This window comes from Dendrobium catenatum, unplaced genomic scaffold (assembly GCF_001605985.2).
Source record: "Dendrobium catenatum unplaced genomic scaffold, ASM160598v2 fragScaff_scaffold_612, whole genome shotgun sequence".
Taxonomy (NCBI): domain Eukaryota; kingdom Viridiplantae; phylum Streptophyta; class Magnoliopsida; order Asparagales; family Orchidaceae; genus Dendrobium; species Dendrobium catenatum.
Window position 1 is genome coordinate 628,552 of NW_021319074.1, and position 17,714 is coordinate 646,265.

A 17,714-nucleotide genomic window follows, 5' to 3' on the forward strand; every position below is an offset into this window, starting at 1 on the left:
AATTGATAAAACGACATCATATTGCAATATGTTTAAAATCAAATTATTGGGTGAAGCTATATTCCTGTTGCGATGAGAATGAAAATGAGTTTAAGGTAATTCTTCAAAATTATGTACTTGACAATTCTAAGGAAAGTAGTTGAAAATTTATGAGAAAGAATGTACACATGAAGAACATGATGATTCTCATGCTAATGATGGAGATGAAATTTTGCACTTGTCAAGTTAATAGGAAGAGGACTTCTAATATCATATTGATAACGATGGCTGCATCTAAGATAAAAATAAGCATTGCAAGAAGAATGAAATAAACAGAGATGTCAAAAGTGATTAAACTATTAGTAATTATTTTGATGCAACGATAACCATCGAGAAGAGCACTTCAGTCTCTAATGAATACTACGACTCACCTATTAGCAAGAATAGGGGATTCGTAGTGCTATCAACAACTAGTTTGCAAGCAAGGACAAGGAACTTGTATCAAATAAATCAGTCTACCTACGAGAAAGAATAAGAGAACTTATAGCAGACAAGATAATTCTCCTACGAACATTAACACGATCTCCTAATGCCTGTTGAATAAAGCATTCCTTACAAGCTATGTAAGGAATATCTTCTATGTGCTACAAATGAAACATAAATTAGAATAACGCCACCGGATTCGCAACATGTGTACAAGCGGACAGAAGGCATTCGTAGGCCCTTAAGTGAAATCTCGGGCATTTTTCTAAATAAAATCACTTGGTAAAATGAATTACATTTAAATATTTTAAAATGTCCCTTTTATATATTAAATATGATCACTTGCACTAAACTATACCCTGTATGTGCTCCGATTATTGAATATAATTCCTAAATTTAACGATCTGAGAATGCTACGCAGGGTCAAATGATATAACCCGCATGTGCTCCAATCGTCATATCTAAGTTCCAAATCCGACGATTCAAGAATGCTGCACGGGTCTAATATTCAAGTTTCATCCTTCTCCTTGAAAGGACTGGAGTCGACACAACTTGAATTATAAAGTGCCTCCCAAAATTCTACGAAAATACAAGCGACTTTGATGTGACCCCGATGATGGCCGTGTTGATCGAAAATCTCATCCGGAGGGGTCAAATCTCAAATACAATAAATGTTTAAATATCTGAAATAAAATCAATCACCTAAAAAAGTCAAAACTGAAAAAATAATCTACCTCCCGCAACTGTTTGTCGGGGGTGATAAATTTGAAATTAACCTCAGCTCACAAAGAGCGAATGTGTTTCGGGTGTATCACTTTGATTCATCCTCAAATAGTCTCTTGCCAACAGGGACGTGGCACGTACCCTCTGATCGGGTGTTTTTGCCGCAAAATGGCACCATTATATTACGATCACGGTCAAAGCCCGTATGTTCCCTAAAGGCGTCAAACCCTTGAGCGATGAATCATAGGGTATATTCGAGAGGCATCAAGCCCTCTGTCAGCTAAGGTAGATTCAGATATATCCCCTTAGACAAACACCAACCCAGGTCTACAAGGTATTCTTGGACGAAGCAACCCATGGCTGCCAATAAGATGTCTTCTGTCATGTTGGGTCGACTACCTCCTCTAACTAAGTAGACCAGGGATAATGACAGCCCAGGACGACGGAATCAAGGGATCTTGATCGGGCTCGTCTTCACTCCCCCACCACCAGTTTTAAGTTTATGATGATAAACTCTAAATTTCAAATTTCAAACTTCTAAATTCAAAATTTAAACCCTAAAATTATTGCTACTATACGACAGGTTCATAACCTATGTGACATCCTTAACGACTAGCCTTAATCGAAAGTTCTCTATCGTTATCGGGAGGGGTAATTAACTATAGGGGCTTGCGCTATAGGAAACCAAAACTCAGATAAAAAAGTCCTCACAAAATGAGGGCGAAATCTCTGGGTAGTGTCTTATCTAAAACCCAATCTGCCTTCTGAAAATTCTATCGGAACCTAATCTAGTTAAAACTCTCCGTCATCATCGTCACACAAACACTTAAAAGAAAATTTTGACGGATGATGCGGAGAGGCCGGGATCACACAATCTAAAAATGGAATTTTTCAGAGCCCACAGAATGTCTTAATGATATCAGAATTTTGTGATCATAGGCTCGTTGGATTCTTCTCGTCAAGCCACTCAATTTGATTATAAGCATTTCACGTTTAGAAACTATTTGGCAATCCAAATTGTGGTTTGAACCTTCCAACAATGCTTCAAGTCCTTGATTTGAACCCATTTGGACTCAGATTGACTCGAATTTGGTGTCGTTGTGTTCGTATTTTTGAGACATTCAGTTTGACTATAAATTTGCTAAATCGGAGTTCGGATGTTTCCAATTTTAATTTCAGAAGTTTCCAACTTGATTTTGCCTCGAGATCCATGCCCAATCAAGATAATTTTTTGATGATCTATCAACTTTTATTTTTAAAAATTTTTAATATGTTTCTTTTGTATGCTTTATAAATAATTTTTTACTTAAAAAAATCAAATTGTTTTTAGAAATATTCAGAATAATTTTGAAGTGTTATAAATTTTTAAAGCAACTATTACAACTAACTAGTCATCACAACCCTCATCACGGCCATTATTGTTATCAACCTAGCTAGCCACCACGGCAGCACTACTACCTCATCATCATTATATAAATTAATTTATTTGAAATTTAAAAAAATAATAATAACATATTTTTAAGATGCCAAATATAATTTATCTCATATCAAAATATAAATAAAATAAAAACTATGTAGGATTATATAGGGTTTATTACTAAAGCCACCACGGCAGCACTACTACCTCATCATCATTATATAAATTAATTTATTTGAAATTTAAAAAAATAATAATAACATATTTTTAAGATGCCAAATATAATTTATCTCATATCAAAATATAAATAAAATAAAAATAAAATAAAAACTATGATTTATTTAGCCATAGGATTATATAGGGATTATTACTAAGGCAACCGAATAGAGTACAGGACTGTGAGTTGTTTAGTAAAATTAGGGTTTATGGTACAACTTTGAAATAATATCCACATCATATTTTTATTTGGTCAAGAGTATCCCACAATTTTTTTTTTGAATTAAAATACCATTAAATTGAAATATAAGAGGGTATTATACAAAATAGTAGATTCAAACTTGATTCAAAATTGATGTTTCAAAACTAATTTTTTAAGGAACTTGCCAAATAGAACTATGCTGAAGCTAATATTCTAGTGGAGGCATTTGATAAGAAAGTATCGGTGCAACCAGACAATGCCTCGTGCAACGCCAATGGCAATCTAAAGCCAACCTATCCATTCTTAATTTTATATGCTTATTAACCATTTTAATTTTCTTCTTGTTGCATCCTAGAATATTTGCGCCGATAGAGAAATATAAAGTTTGACGTCTTAGTTTCGTACGAAGATCAAACACAATTAGATAAAAAAAGTGTAGCGTTATGAGAGACATTGGAGTTTTTACGTGGAAACTGTTAAAAAAGGGACAAAAACCACACGGTCTAACCTAGTTTGAATGAATCCACTAGTGTTTGCAATCAATTACAAATAAGGCCCTTACTTGGGGGAAAGGCCTTGGTTTGATGCAACAAATATACATTATATATTATGCATTACATGGTGGGAATTGGAAGAATCAGTATAGACATGTTTGTTTGGTCGGCGGGCGACGGAAGTCAGAAAGCCTGTAATCTAGCGACGGAGGTCATAATGACCATAGTCTAACGACAGAGGTTAGAAGGACCTTTGTCTGGCAACGAAGGCCAGAATGACCATTATCTGGCGATAGAGGTCAGAAGGATCGTAGTCGTCAGATAACTGTGGCCAAAAATATCATTATCTAACAAGGGAGGTCGGAAGGACCAAAGTAGGCAGGCGACTGTGGCCAGAAATGAGTTCATGAGAGTTGTAAAACCCTAAAAAACTAGTCTCGAGGGTGACCAAGAGAGGGGGTTGAGTTGGTAATTTAAAATTTTCTTTAACAAATAAAAAGTTAAACTCCCTTGATGCGGAAGTAGAACTAATTTTACAATAACAATCAAATATTTCAAACACAAATCAAATCACAAAAATAAACGCAAAAAATAAAATGTGAAAAAATAAATAGAAAGAACACAAAAACTTATAGTGGTTCGATCAATCTAACCTACGTCCATTTCTTAGAGACTCCCTCTCCAATTATTGCACTAAACAAAAGTGACTCTCTTTTTGCTTACACAACAAGGCGGAGAAGCTTGTACAGACACTGTTTCACCTCCCCGTGCGACAGAGAACCGTGACTCTTTTACTCAGAAAGCCTGTAATCTAGCGACGGAGGTCATAATGACCATAGTCTAATGACAGAGGTTAGAAGGACCTTTGTCTGGCAACGAAGGCCAGAATGACCATTATCTGGCAATAGAGGTCAGAAGGATCGTAGTCGTCAGATAACTGTGGCAAAAAATATCGTTATCTGACAAGGGAGGTCGGAAGGACCAAAGTAGGCAGGCGATTGTGGCCAGAAATGAGTTCATGAGAGTTGTAAAACCCTAAAAAACTAGTCTCGAGGGTAACCAAGAGAGGGGGTTGAGTTGGTAATTTAAAATTTTCTTTAACAAATAAAAAGTTAAACTCCCTTGATGCGGAAGTAGAACTAATTTTACAATAACAATCAAATATTTCAAACACAAATCAAATCACAAAAATAAACGCAAAAAATAAAATGTGAAAAAATAAATAGAAAGAACACAAAAACTTATAGTGGTTCGATCAATCTAACCTACGTCCATTTCTTAGAGACTCCCTCTCCAATTATTGCACTAAACAAAAGTGACTCTCTTTTTGCTCACACAACAAGGCGGAGAAGCTTGTACAGACACTGTTTCACCTCCCCGTGTGGCAGAGAACCGTGACTCTTTTACATGCAAAGATCCTTAACTCTATTTTCACCCTCCTAGTGATGGTTAGAGAACTACAACTCTATTTTCACCCTCCACGTTACGGTCAGAGAACCACAATCTTTGCTGAAGAACATCTCTGGAGCCACAAAAATTCTAGGCAGACGCTTGTGGATACTAGGCAGGATTCTTGCTTGGAGCAACCTTGTGAACCCCCTCACAAAATCTCCCTCTATTCTCTCACCAAGCTCTCATTTTTCTCTCCCTCAAGCTCTCTCTTACGAAGACTCAACAGCCAAAGATACCTCAAAAGAGTATGAAAGCCTTAAATAGCGGTCTTGAAAAATCCAAAATTTCAAGTAATCTGATTTATGTTCGTTCACTATGATAAATGTATCATACAGTACGATCAGCTCAATTCAGACTCGTCCAACAAGATCATTTAGATGAAATGTTCAACTTTTATAATATACATCACACAGTACGATAAAGCATCATACGGTATGATATGCAAAAATTTCTTCTGTTCGCTTGGGACGATCCTTGGGACGATCAACATCGTACACGGGTGATCATCCATCACTCTAGATATCGTACGGTATGATCAGTACAAAAATCATGGATTTCATTTGATACGATCCAAGGGATGATCAATTTCTTACAAGGGTAATCATATAGTATTAAATATTTCATACAGTACGATTAATCACAATAATTGTCCAACATTTGATTGCATGATATCGTGAGATTAATTAAGAAAGGTTTTAATTAGGTTGTACACTACGATCTAAATTGTACTGTACGATCAGCACATAATTAGTATCTTTCTTTACCTTTGGCGGCTAGAGTTTTGACAGAGAACAATAATTCGTACAGTACGAATTAAAATGGTGCAGTACGAAATACTTCATACGGTATGAAACCAGTTTCGTACAATACGAATTACTTAAAAAAATAACTCTCACAAAAATATTTTCATCTCCCCCTGTGTGTGTGCTAAGATTACTTAGCAACGTCATCCATCCAATTACATGATATGCCTCAAGAAAAGAGAAAATACATAATAAAATGAAAATCGACTGTAACTCTAGTCTACCCAGTCTTGAGTTGATCAGAATTGCAAGTGAACAGTGGCCTGATTTCCTCTAACATTAGTATGCACAAACACAAAATAGAATATCATAGAAATAAGAGAAAGCAATAATAAACACACTAATGTTTGTTATCATCAAAATTACGGTGCTTAAATATGATTTGCAACAATGTCTTCCTTTTTTATGATGACAAATATTATTGTTTTTAAATTTTCAAAAAATTATTTTCCTTTTAACTTCCCCTTAAATGATAACCAACTTGTAGGAAAAGAAAGTATAATCCACTGTTTCTTTTTTAAATGCAAACAACAATATCAATAATAAAAAAATAAACAACAAAATAAAACAACTATAATAACGATAAAAAACAAAATACTACTCCCATTTTTGACATCACAAATAAAGAAAAAAGCAGCATGAAGAAAAACAAACAACAGTAACACCAAAGGCTTAGGACAAACAAACTCAAAACGACAAACAACTTAGGTAAGAAAAAAACTGTCACAGTCATGAGAACTCTCGTAGGCATTTTTAGAATATATTAAACTTATTGTACAAGCAAAAAAGATAAATAAGATAAGTGTTGACTTTATTACAACTAGAGGATTTGAATTCTAGAGTTTGCACACTCAGATTAACATCTTTACAGGCTAAAATCATTTGTTTAAATAAAAAATATAATTCAAGAATTACAATTAGATAGGAAAACTTAAACTTTTCATACTGCTAGCATGAAATATGTCGAAAAGAATATTATGTAAAAGTGATAATGAAGAACCAAGACTTTCCAAGATCAAGTATAAACCACATTCTAAAACATATGAATTTTCTAAGAACTAAATATTTATTAGAAAGAGAAGCTAATTTAAGTTGAGCTCATTTTATGCATCTTTTATAAGTTTTTGACGTACATTACGCATCTTTTGTTTTTGATGCACTTACTACATCTTTTTATTTTTGACGTTATTGTGCATCTTTTGATTTTGGACTCATTTTGTATCTCTTTTGATTTTTTTTGTGCAAATTGTTGCCTTTTTAAATATTTAAGAATCTCAATTGTAAAGATTATCTTCCAAATAGAAGAGAGGAGTAACTCACTCTCTTATATAGGGAGAAATAATTTACAAAGCAAATCCGGTATTTTCTAATAAGAATTAATAGCCTAATTTATAAACAATAATGAATCTCGTATTTCAGATTACAGACAATCTTCCATCAATTTCTTTTTATTCCATTATTCTTTCCAGCAAGATTGCCTAGGTGACGCAGTCGAAGGAGCAAGAAAGCCTTAAACATCAGGGGCTTCAAGACAAGGACTGGAGCAAGTCGGCTACAGCTTAAAGAAGAAGATAGGAGCAGGGTTGTGTTCAACTTGGCGATGCACGGCACTCAACATGATTCTCAATGAAATCGAAATGTTTTTTTTAAGGTATTGGAGTCGATAGGTGTTCCGTTGGATCTCAATTTCCTTTCTGAATGAAAAAATAAACTAGGAGTGGAAGGAGATCTCGTCTGCTAGCTTGAGTAGGTGATACAAGATAGGAGAGGAATATCTGTTGGAATCAACAGAGTGAGAATACTTTGAACATGGTACCTGGGCCAGGTGGAAAATGAAGATCTAGTTGGGGTGGAAAGCAAAGGGAAAGGCTTTAGAAACCTCACTTTCTATGGTTGTCGGGATTATTTTGAATATATTTTTTAACACTCCCAAAAAAAGAAGAAAAAACATTCATTCATTTTTCCTATAATCATTCTCCCAAAGTCATCTCAAGCTAATTAATAACATTTGACCAAACATTTTAAACTGCCCGGTTACAATCTTATGTTGTGGTTTCCCAACACTTTCATTATTAGCATAATGAATAATTAAGAAATATTATAAACAATTATGTTTTCAAACTTCAAAAATTTAAATGAAAACAGTTTGCTCTTAGCTAATCTGGAAGAACCTTCTTATTGCCTATTTATGTACATAAAGAGAAACAAGACCAGTATTAATAATTCTAAGTTGAAAAGTTGGTGGTAACTTTACTAACCAAATGCTCCCCATAAACAACTCTTTGGTATCTCACAACTCCGCTAGTTTTCTCCTTGCAAAAATCCAGTGGCTCCACAGCTGTATCAAAATTTGGCTGTCCAAGCAAAATGAGAAACAATCAGACTGCAGCCATGGGGAAAACAGAGAAGGACATAGAAGACAAACCTCATAGAAGAACACAACGGATACCCGATACTTGGGAGAATTATTAACTACTCTGTGTAGAGTTGGCTCATACAATCCATTTGACCAAACCTAAATATTTGATGTTGATTTATGTTAGGCAGTGTTCACTTCTTGATAATAATTTAAAAAGATAATTACTAACTTATCAATCAGAATTGTTAATAGTGTTGGAGAAATAAGATGAATAAGATATTAGGATTGGAGAGGCTTTGTATTGATTTAACTTTGATTTGATATAAAATGGTAGAATAACATCTCCATTTAAAAAACGCAATCGAGAATTCTAGATAAAACAATAAAAGAGATATTCCTGCCAATTTCCAGAATTAATTACTATCTCCCATGTACCACCTAAAGGAGAGATTTTTACCAACTATAAGAAAATTCTAAGCTTATACAAATTACAAAAGAAATATAGAGACCAACACCATCACAAATCAAGTTTTTTTTTTTTTTTTCAAAAAATATTAGGAACCTAAACACCAAAATATTTCATATAAAGAATATGCACCCAGAACATGTCCATCTAACTATCCACCGCATTGTTAGCTAACTAATCAAGGAATCATGCATGATTTAACCGAACAATTGGACATATCTAATGAACTAGTTTGGTTAGCCTACTTAAAATACACATCTAATGGGTTCGCTGGGTAACCGAAAGGGATTTTAAACTAATAAAAGCACCCATCTGCTTGAGATTGAGAAGAATTACATTGACATGTTTTCTGAAGCAGCCATCAGAACAGGGGGAATTAAATGGAAGATTAGAAGCACCTCTAATACCATCTAGTTAAGAGTGATATATTCATAAGCATGAAAGTTTTAGGCTGGGATAAAGGTACATATATAGTTTAAGTAGAATAAATGTAAAAATATCTTATTTAAAACATATTATATGATAGTTCGCACTGGAAAGTTATACCTTGAGCATGTCGCCTATATTGCAGACAAAGGTTCCAGGAATTGAAACAGCACATATCCACTCACCTGCTCGGTTCTTCACCTGCAGCCCATCATCATGAAAGAAAAATTTGGTATAAATACTAGTTTAGAAACACACATACACTTGAGAGGCTGGCAATACCGATATTTATTCTTGTCTAATGCTTGAAAGCTTACTACTCTACATAAGCCAAATGAGGTATAACTTTTGAAATTATTAAAAAATTAAGCCAGAATATTATAGAATACTGTTATGTTATGTCAAAAGGATATAATTTCTCTTTAGTTGACTCTGCTCCCACACTATTCCAATTATTTCTCTCAAACCGCCTTCCAAGTTCCTTTTCCGTGTATTAGCTTTACAATAGTTCATGTTTGCAACAGAAAAGAAAGAATAAACACTCACTACATCTATCTCCTCTTAACTTTCATAAAGGAATACAAAAATATATGGACTCCTTGAAAGTGCAAGGCCCAAAGTGGAGCAGGAAGGTTTTTGAACTTTGAGAACAACTATTGGTCTAAATCAAGTGTAACAAACTGATAATGAGAAAGCACGTAGAACAATCAATAGAGTACAAAAATAAAATAAAGCAACAAGTAAACATCATCCATATTGAAAAAGGAAATAAAAGAAAACAATAAAAAGATTAATAAACACACAACATAAATAATTAAATAAATAAATCAAAACTAGTACAGAGACAGTATGAATCTTTTTTCTATTAAGATTAGTCAACATTTCTAGAATCAATGCCATACCTGAAGTGCATGAATTCCATCATCCTGGTTAACTAATGTTAGAAGTCCTGCAACGTTTAAATATCATAGTTATGCTTACTCACCCACCAAAAATGAAAATAACATAAATCTAAATCTTAAGGCAGGAGAGATTAGGTAAATATTGGATAAATATGTATCAGAAAGATTTACGTGTTAATCAAAGTTCTAGAAAAAACTTTCTTGAGTTGGTGGCAAGCAGCTTACCATAATCAGTATGAGCTTCACTGTGTTGTACGAACATTTAAAGGCAAATGAAGAAGATAACAAAAGAAAACAGACAACGTTAATAATGTAAGGTGCATTTTATCTTAAAGTTGGGTAAAGTACAGTACAGCATCTAACATAATTCAGATATTACCATCCAACATCATTATACTGCATCTCTCCAGCTAAACCTGGGTATCCAATGATACGCATTACCCAAAATGAGTTACCAGCCCTTTCACCTTCAAATGTTTCTGGAGGCCCACCCAATGCTAATGCAATTCCTTGCATTATTTTCCTAGCTAGCTCTGTAGGTAAGATAAAAGTTGTTAGTTCTGGGCATACAGTGTGAAATTTCAAAAAAAGCTAAACCTCTTTGAAGGCTGATGTACTCTTCCATCAGTGACTTGAAATTTGCAGGATTTTCTGGCCTGTGGAAAAGATTAAAAACAAAAGCTCAAGTTATTTCCCTAGTTATAATTTTTTTTACGAGATTCAACTTTCTTGTTTTTTCAGATTGAACCGCAACGGGTGTCGAGATCTATACCAACATCTCATCCTCAATGATAATTTTCACATCTTCCTAAATTATTAGTCTTCATGCATTCCTTTACTTGATGTAAATTTGATTTTCTTTAGACTTTATCACATTTACTTTATTCCCAGTGTTTTTTTGTATGGCAGGTTAAATTCCTTCTATATAAACAGTTGTATGACTTCTTCATATTTTGAGACAGTTAATATAATTTATTATTGTTTCATATGTTCCGATTCTCCAATCACACATGACTATCAAATCAAATCCAAATAATTCCCCAGTAGACTATTAATTTTATTGCATGCAAGAATTTCCTAGTTGACAGAAACTCCAGTTATGTTACTGTGCAAATTGCATTGGGAGTTTGCACTTCTTGTGCTTAAAATACAGTGAGATGCTTTTTTACTATTACGTTTTGATTGAATGTTGAAATCAAGGATCTATTCCCACGTGTTCTACATGACAATGGCCAAGATTTTTACCTCAATTGGTCTTTGATCGTGAACAACAGTTTTTGTGCATGCATCTTCACATTTGGCTTCATTTGGAACAGCTTTTTTACTGTTTTTTAAAATAGCTTTTTATTACAGATTTTTTTTTAAAATTTTTTGCACTGAAAATTTGTTTTATAAAGCAATATGAAAACTATTCCAAACGATGCCTTAGTTATATCCAATAATAAACTACCATACATTTGTCGATTTTGTTATGGTTTTGGATTATATATGATCAAGACATTTGAGACTTCTAGCACAGTGCATCATCAATGTCCAAAAATGTGTAACCCCAACTAAATGGCTTTGAAATGATTGCCGCAGCTTATTAAACAAGCCAATATCTAAGGTAGTGGTCGATGATCTGAAGCTACCATGTTGGAAGATGATCCAAATAGTAGAGAAGCAAGAAAGAAGTGATGAACAAGCTAGTAAAGCTAAATTTACTCTCAAAGTTATTGGGAATTGAAGCACTTTGTATAAATTAAAAAGATCCCCAAAAAGGCATAATAGTTAATCATGGTTCTCCATAGTAGAACCAACAAGGCGTTAATAAAATTTTGGAAAATGAGGATGCATCAACGAAGCATGATAAAATGCACTTAGTTTTTTTTATGAAGTAAGAATATTGTTTGATGAGAATAGTATTCTTGATCCAAATTCTTAATAACAAGAAAATAAGCAACATAGAATTTTGCTTCATGCTTTGATGAAAAATATCATGCTCATAAAACAGCTTTGTCTAATTGGCTAAACAATCAATTGATTCATTAGAGAATTAACTTGCTAATTAATAAGCCTTAAATTTTCAAATGGGTAATTTCACCACTTCAACATCTAAAGAAGAATCCAAGATTTCTATGAATAAAAAAAAAAAAAAAAATTTTCTAAGATAGAAATCATGGATCATAAAATGATAGAGGTCATGGTCATAGGAGAGAGTTCAAGTTAAATGAAAATAGTTATAGATGTAGAAATTTTGGTCATAGAATACATGATTATAAATTCAAACTAAAGCAACCATATTTCGCATGGTGTACAGATCATGTAGGAGATGACAATGGTAGCTGGGTTCTTCCCTCTCATGCAGTCATATTAAATTTTTTGTAATGATCTCCAAATAAGTGGAAAATTTATCAGCATTTATTAATCATCACGTTGGTCATGAGGAATGTTGTGATTATTTGCATACTTATTTTGATTCTTATGTGATTTCTAATATTGAAGATTATCTTTTCCTTGTCAAAAGTACTGAATGCCTATTTATTTCTACATCTACAAGCTCATTATGTGTTAATAATATTATTATGTTCCTGTAATGAAGTAGAATTTGATTCTTATTTTTAAAATAATCATAATGAATATTTATTGTGTTTTGAACCTAATAAAGAAGGAACTTTGTCAATGCCAATGTTTCTAGTAAGCTTATCTGAGGGAAGGAAAATGAATAAGGATTTTATTATGCTGGCACAGAGTTCTTATATTGATAGAATTCTTAGGTGTGACTAAGGTAATTCATGGCATGCTAAATTTGCAAATGTGAATCATAACACGCTAGGAGAGAGAAAAAAAAACTCGATCAATACTCTTTCTAAGCTAAAGGCGATTATATGAATTATATATGACATATGGCAGTTTGAAAATTTTCAAATTGAATTCATTTGATTAGTTTACACATAAGTTTTATAATTAATTCTAAACCTAACACTAACTGCCAATCTTTGTCGTACAAGTTTGGGACTAACATAGAAAATGTAGTGATCATATAATGAAGTTATGTGAGCGAATACTAAAACATAAATTATGAAAAAGTGAGTCGGACACAAAAAATTAATTTAATTTCATGCAACAAAGTTCTATTATGAAAATATATTTTTTCCTATAACAATTAATGGAAAGGGAAATTAGAATAAGATGATAAGATTGGCAATAAATTATTTTTTAGTCCATAGTCTAAAATTTTATTTTTCAAGTCCAAAAAAAAAAATCCTAATATTTCTAAATTTGGTTATCGTGCTTTAGATACAACAACATCAAGCCTTTATCCCACTACGCAAGGTCGGCTAAATGAATCCTTTTTCTCTATTGTGTCTTGTTAAGAGTCGAATTATCATTTAAATCTAATAAAGAAAGATCATTTCTAATATTTTCTAACCAATCTTTTAAGGTCTACCACTACCTTTCTTAACATAAGCCGAATCTAATACATATATTCTCCTAATCGGGTCATTGGAAGGCAATCGTTTTATGTGACCAAACCATCTAAGCCGACTCTCTCTAATCTTATCTTCCACTAGAGCTACTCCAACCTTTCATGTTATATGCTCGTTTCATATACTATCTCTAAGAGTAAAGCCACTTATCCACCTAAGCATCATCATCTCTGCAACACTTAACTTAATATTATGCTTCTCTTTTAATTGCCAACATTCTACACCATAAAGCATGACAGGTCTGATCACCACCATCTTATAGAATTTTTTCTTAAATTTGAGCAGGGCTTTTTATCACACAACAAGCTCGATGCATTCCTCCACTTCAACCATCCAACTTGAATTCTATGAATAATATCCTCATCTATTTTATCATCACTCCGAACAATAGACCTAAGATATCTAAAACATGTATTCTTATTAATGACTTGATCGCCCAAAATCACGCTCACCTACGAGATTTATTACTACTAAAATTACACTCCATATATTCGATTTTAGATCAACTCAAATGAAAACCTTTAGACTCTAAGGTTGGCCTCCATAATTCAAGTTTACCTTCAACTCCCTCTCTATTCTTATCAACAAGAATAATATCATCAACAAAAAGCACACACCAGGGTACAACCTCTTGCAAATGTCTAGTAAGAACATCCATGATTAAAGCAAAAAAGATATGGGCTTAAGGCTATTCATTGATGTCAACTAAAATAGGAAAATACTTAGTCAAACCACCTTGTGTTTGAACACAAGTAATAGCTCTTGCATACATATGCTTAATGACTTGAATATAAGCATTATTAAACCCATTCTTTTCTAGAACTCTCCATAGCACTTCTCTTGGAACTTTTTCACATTTTTTCTCTAAATCAATAAATATCATATGTAGATCCTCCTTATTCTCTCCATACTTCTCCATCAAAATTTTAAATAAATGTATAGCTTCCATAGTAGACCTCCCTGGCATGAATCCAAATTGATTTTGAGAAATCACGTCGTAACCTATGCTCCATAACTCCCTCCTATAGTTTTAAAGTATGTCACGTTAACTTAATTCCTCTATATTTTGCATAAGCTTATGCATCCCTTTTATTCTTAAAAATAGGAATCAACACTCATTCTCCACTCATTTGACATCTTTTTAGCTTTTAAAATAATAGTAAAAAGTTTAGCAAGCTAAGAAATTCATTCATCAAATAAGTATTTTGACATCTCTATTGTAATATCATGAGGTCCAACAGCTTTCTCGCACTTCATTTTCTTTAAAACCTCTCTAACATAGGTTTTACTATTACGCCGATAAAAACAAAAATCTTTATTTTCATTTAGAGTGCTAAGGTCACTAAATTCAATTACATTATCACAATCTTTATTGAAAAGTTTAGCAAAATATCTAATCCACCTTTGTTGAATACCCTCTTCTAAAAAAAATAACACTTTTTGATCACTTTACTTGAACTAAATCTTACGACTCTTACTCTTTTTTTGGCTAACTTATACATATATCTTTTGTTCTCATTTGTATCTAATCTATTAGATAAATCATTAAAAACTAAAATCTTGCATAAAATATTGCTTTCTTAGACTTTTTATGGGCATTCTTATATCTTTCTCAATTATCAGAATTTTTAAATCTAAACTAATTTTTATTACAAAGTTCTTTTATTTTTAATATTTTCTTATACATTTTTATTCCACTATCAACTATTTTTACTATTAGAAGGCTTTTCCTTTGATATTCCAAGCTATCCTTTGCAACATTCTTAATATCATTATTTATTTTTCCCCCATAACATTAGCTTACTCATGCACAGACAAAATCTTAAGATCTAAAATATTACTCTAAAAAATATTTTTGTTAATATTCTTTAAATACTTCCATCAAATTGAGAACAACGTTTTACTTTATTTTTTATATTATACATCTTCATCATGAAGTCCAAAACTAATAAGCAATGTTGAGTACATAAACTTTTACTTTGAATAATTTTATAATATTTGCAATTTAAACGATCTATTTTTTTTTATAAGAAAGTAATCAATATGAGTTTTACTATATCTATTATTGTAAGTAATGAAATGCTAATCCTTTTTTTTAAATAAGATATTACCTTCATTAGTTGCTCCAAACGTATAGCTATCATGAATGCTTTTAAAATCATCTAAATCTCTACCAAAATGTTCATTTAAATCTTCTCCAATAAAAAATATTTCTTGAAGAGGTATTTTTTGTATTCATTTTTCTAAGTCATTCCAAAATTTTAATTTTGAACACAACCAAATCTATTTGAGGAACATAAACACATATTAATAATCTTAGCATCAACAATAATCTTTAAAATTATAATTCTATCTCCAATTTTATTAATATTTACAACATTATTTTTCAAACTTTTCTCTAATTACACTGCACTATTTCTAGTATGACTCCTACTAGAATATTTTAATTTAAATCTTAAATTATCAATCTCCTTAGCCTTCTCTCCAACCCCTTTAGTTTCCTAAATGCATAGAATATTTATCTTCCTATGAATCATATATCTATTAATTTCATTAATTTGCCTTTAAGGGAACTTATATTCCAAATTTTTATCCTAATTTTAGTTTCACGAACTAGTTTCTTGGATATTGTGCTTTAGATGTGATTGTTAAAATAATGTAATTCATTTGACTACTCAAGGTATGAATATTGTTGCTAACTTTATGTATTTATTCACACAACCAATAACCATATTCAAACCTTGAGTAACTAAATCCATCATTTTTATAACCACATCCAATGCATGATAACCATATTTATAAAACCATACAAACTTCTAAAAACCCAAATAACTAATTTCATGCAATCAATGATCTCATTTAGACTTTGAGTAATCAGATCCACTATTCCAAAGTGGCATTAACCAAATTTATAAATACTAAGAATAATTACAACTTTGGACTTAATAATTTTTTTAGACAATGTACTAAAAAATAATTTTTGATCAACTGTAGAACCTTTGGTTAATTTTCTCTTAACAAAAGCATATAGAGCAAATAAATGACCATTACAGGCTTTTTATTGATCTGGACAAGGCATAAAATCAAGCACCATACCAATTGAATTAGTATGCATTAAGGGAGAAAACGTGTGTTAAAACAATGGTCATGTTATTAAAAATATGCATGATAAAGCATAAGTAATAATAGTAGTTGTGGATTGCCAAAAAGTTTCCAATTAATGAGGTAAGGATCAATATTTAGTCTAGATATTTTTGTATTGGTTATGAATATGCTCACAAAGAATATTCTAAGTGATGTGTCTTGTAAGCTTTCATAGATGATATAATTCTAGTGGTAAGAAATTTATTGAAATAAATAAAAAAGCTAATATATATATATATAGGTGAAATGTGGAACAATGGAGAAAATGTTTAGAAAATTAAAGCAAAAGTATGAATATATGATGACTTAACGTGGTCCTTCAAACTTTACCCAAAAAGCATTTGAAAGAAAGGCTAAAATCGATTCAAATATTTTGGTATCAATCCATGGAACTACCAAACTAATAGCACATATTTAGGGGTAATTCATATACCATAAATTCTTTCCTTCCATGGTTTTCCCAAAAGATCCATATTCTCCCGATTCCATAGGCCTGTAGCACTGTCAATAAACACGGCTAACCTTTTTTCAGGCATTAACATACAACAAAATGCAAGACTATAAAATGTATAAATCTCAAAAATAATGAACTGATTATACACAATAGATCAAATACAAAACATACATCAATAGCTTCGTGCATATCTGGTTTTCCAAGAGTTATATTTTCCCCAAGTCTCTGGTAGCCCCTAATGATTTAGATGAGATAGATGATGCCAAATGTGTATAACCAATATGTAAAATCAAAACAGTAGCTAAAATTAAGAAGCATACCTGTAACCAGTTTTCGGTGACATCTTAATCTTAACTTTTTCCTCACAAGGAAGATCAAAGAATTTCCGTGTCACATTTTTAACTTCTTTGACGAGTGAGTCAGGAATACCATGGCCCTTCTGTTAAATAATATGAAAGCAAGCCAATGTACTTCATAATTGCATATGTTGCAATTTTTTTTTCTAATCTGAAGCAACGTTTGAATATATAACTGCTTTGGCAGCAAAGTCTGTCAGGCACTGAATCAGTTGACCTTAAGGTTTTCAAAAACCAGTTCGCTTGCTAGAACCGTTGAACAAGATCAAAACAAGAAAAAAAATTGTTTAGCCTCTGTACATAACAAATACGATTCATTTGAGCCGTCATAAATACATTTATAATCTTCACACCATAAGCCCATTGTA

The 17,714-nt window shown here is 32.1% G+C and overlaps 1 protein-coding gene and 1 long non-coding RNA gene across 3 annotated transcripts in view; one reads left to right on the top strand and one right to left on the bottom strand.

The window, feature by feature from the left end:
• The first annotated feature begins 6,985 nt into the window (after positions 1–6,985).
• LOC110092706 lies at positions 6,986–12,744 on the top strand. Its single transcript, XR_003700758.1, has 2 exons — positions 6,986–7,420; positions 10,664–12,744. It is a non-coding gene; the product is annotated as an uncharacterized LOC110092706 (long non-coding RNA).
• The window catches only part of LOC110092704 (probable 2-oxoglutarate-dependent dioxygenase At3g50210), a 100,209-nt gene continuing 90,259 nt past the window's right edge, over positions 7,765–17,714 (bottom strand). The window contains exons 3-12 of one of the 2 annotated variants that reach the window (XM_028694968.1): positions 17,311–17,429; positions 17,162–17,225; positions 16,970–17,037; positions 10,520–10,578; positions 10,302–10,455; positions 10,148–10,167; positions 9,923–9,969; positions 9,141–9,221; positions 8,195–8,284; positions 7,765–8,123 (exon numbers count right to left, since the gene is read on the bottom strand). In XM_028694968.1, the coding sequence (XP_028550801.1) occupies positions 7,995–8,123; positions 8,195–8,284; positions 9,141–9,221; positions 9,923–9,969; positions 10,148–10,167; positions 10,302–10,455; positions 10,520–10,578; positions 16,970–17,037; positions 17,162–17,225; positions 17,311–17,429 (831 nt within the window). In that variant the 3' untranslated portion in view covers positions 7,765–7,994. The remainder of the gene's footprint in view (positions 8,124–8,194; positions 8,285–9,140; positions 9,222–9,922; positions 9,970–10,147; positions 10,168–10,301; positions 10,456–10,519; positions 10,579–16,969; positions 17,038–17,161; positions 17,226–17,310; positions 17,430–17,714) is intronic. The other variant, XM_028694969.1, reaches the window with a different exon arrangement.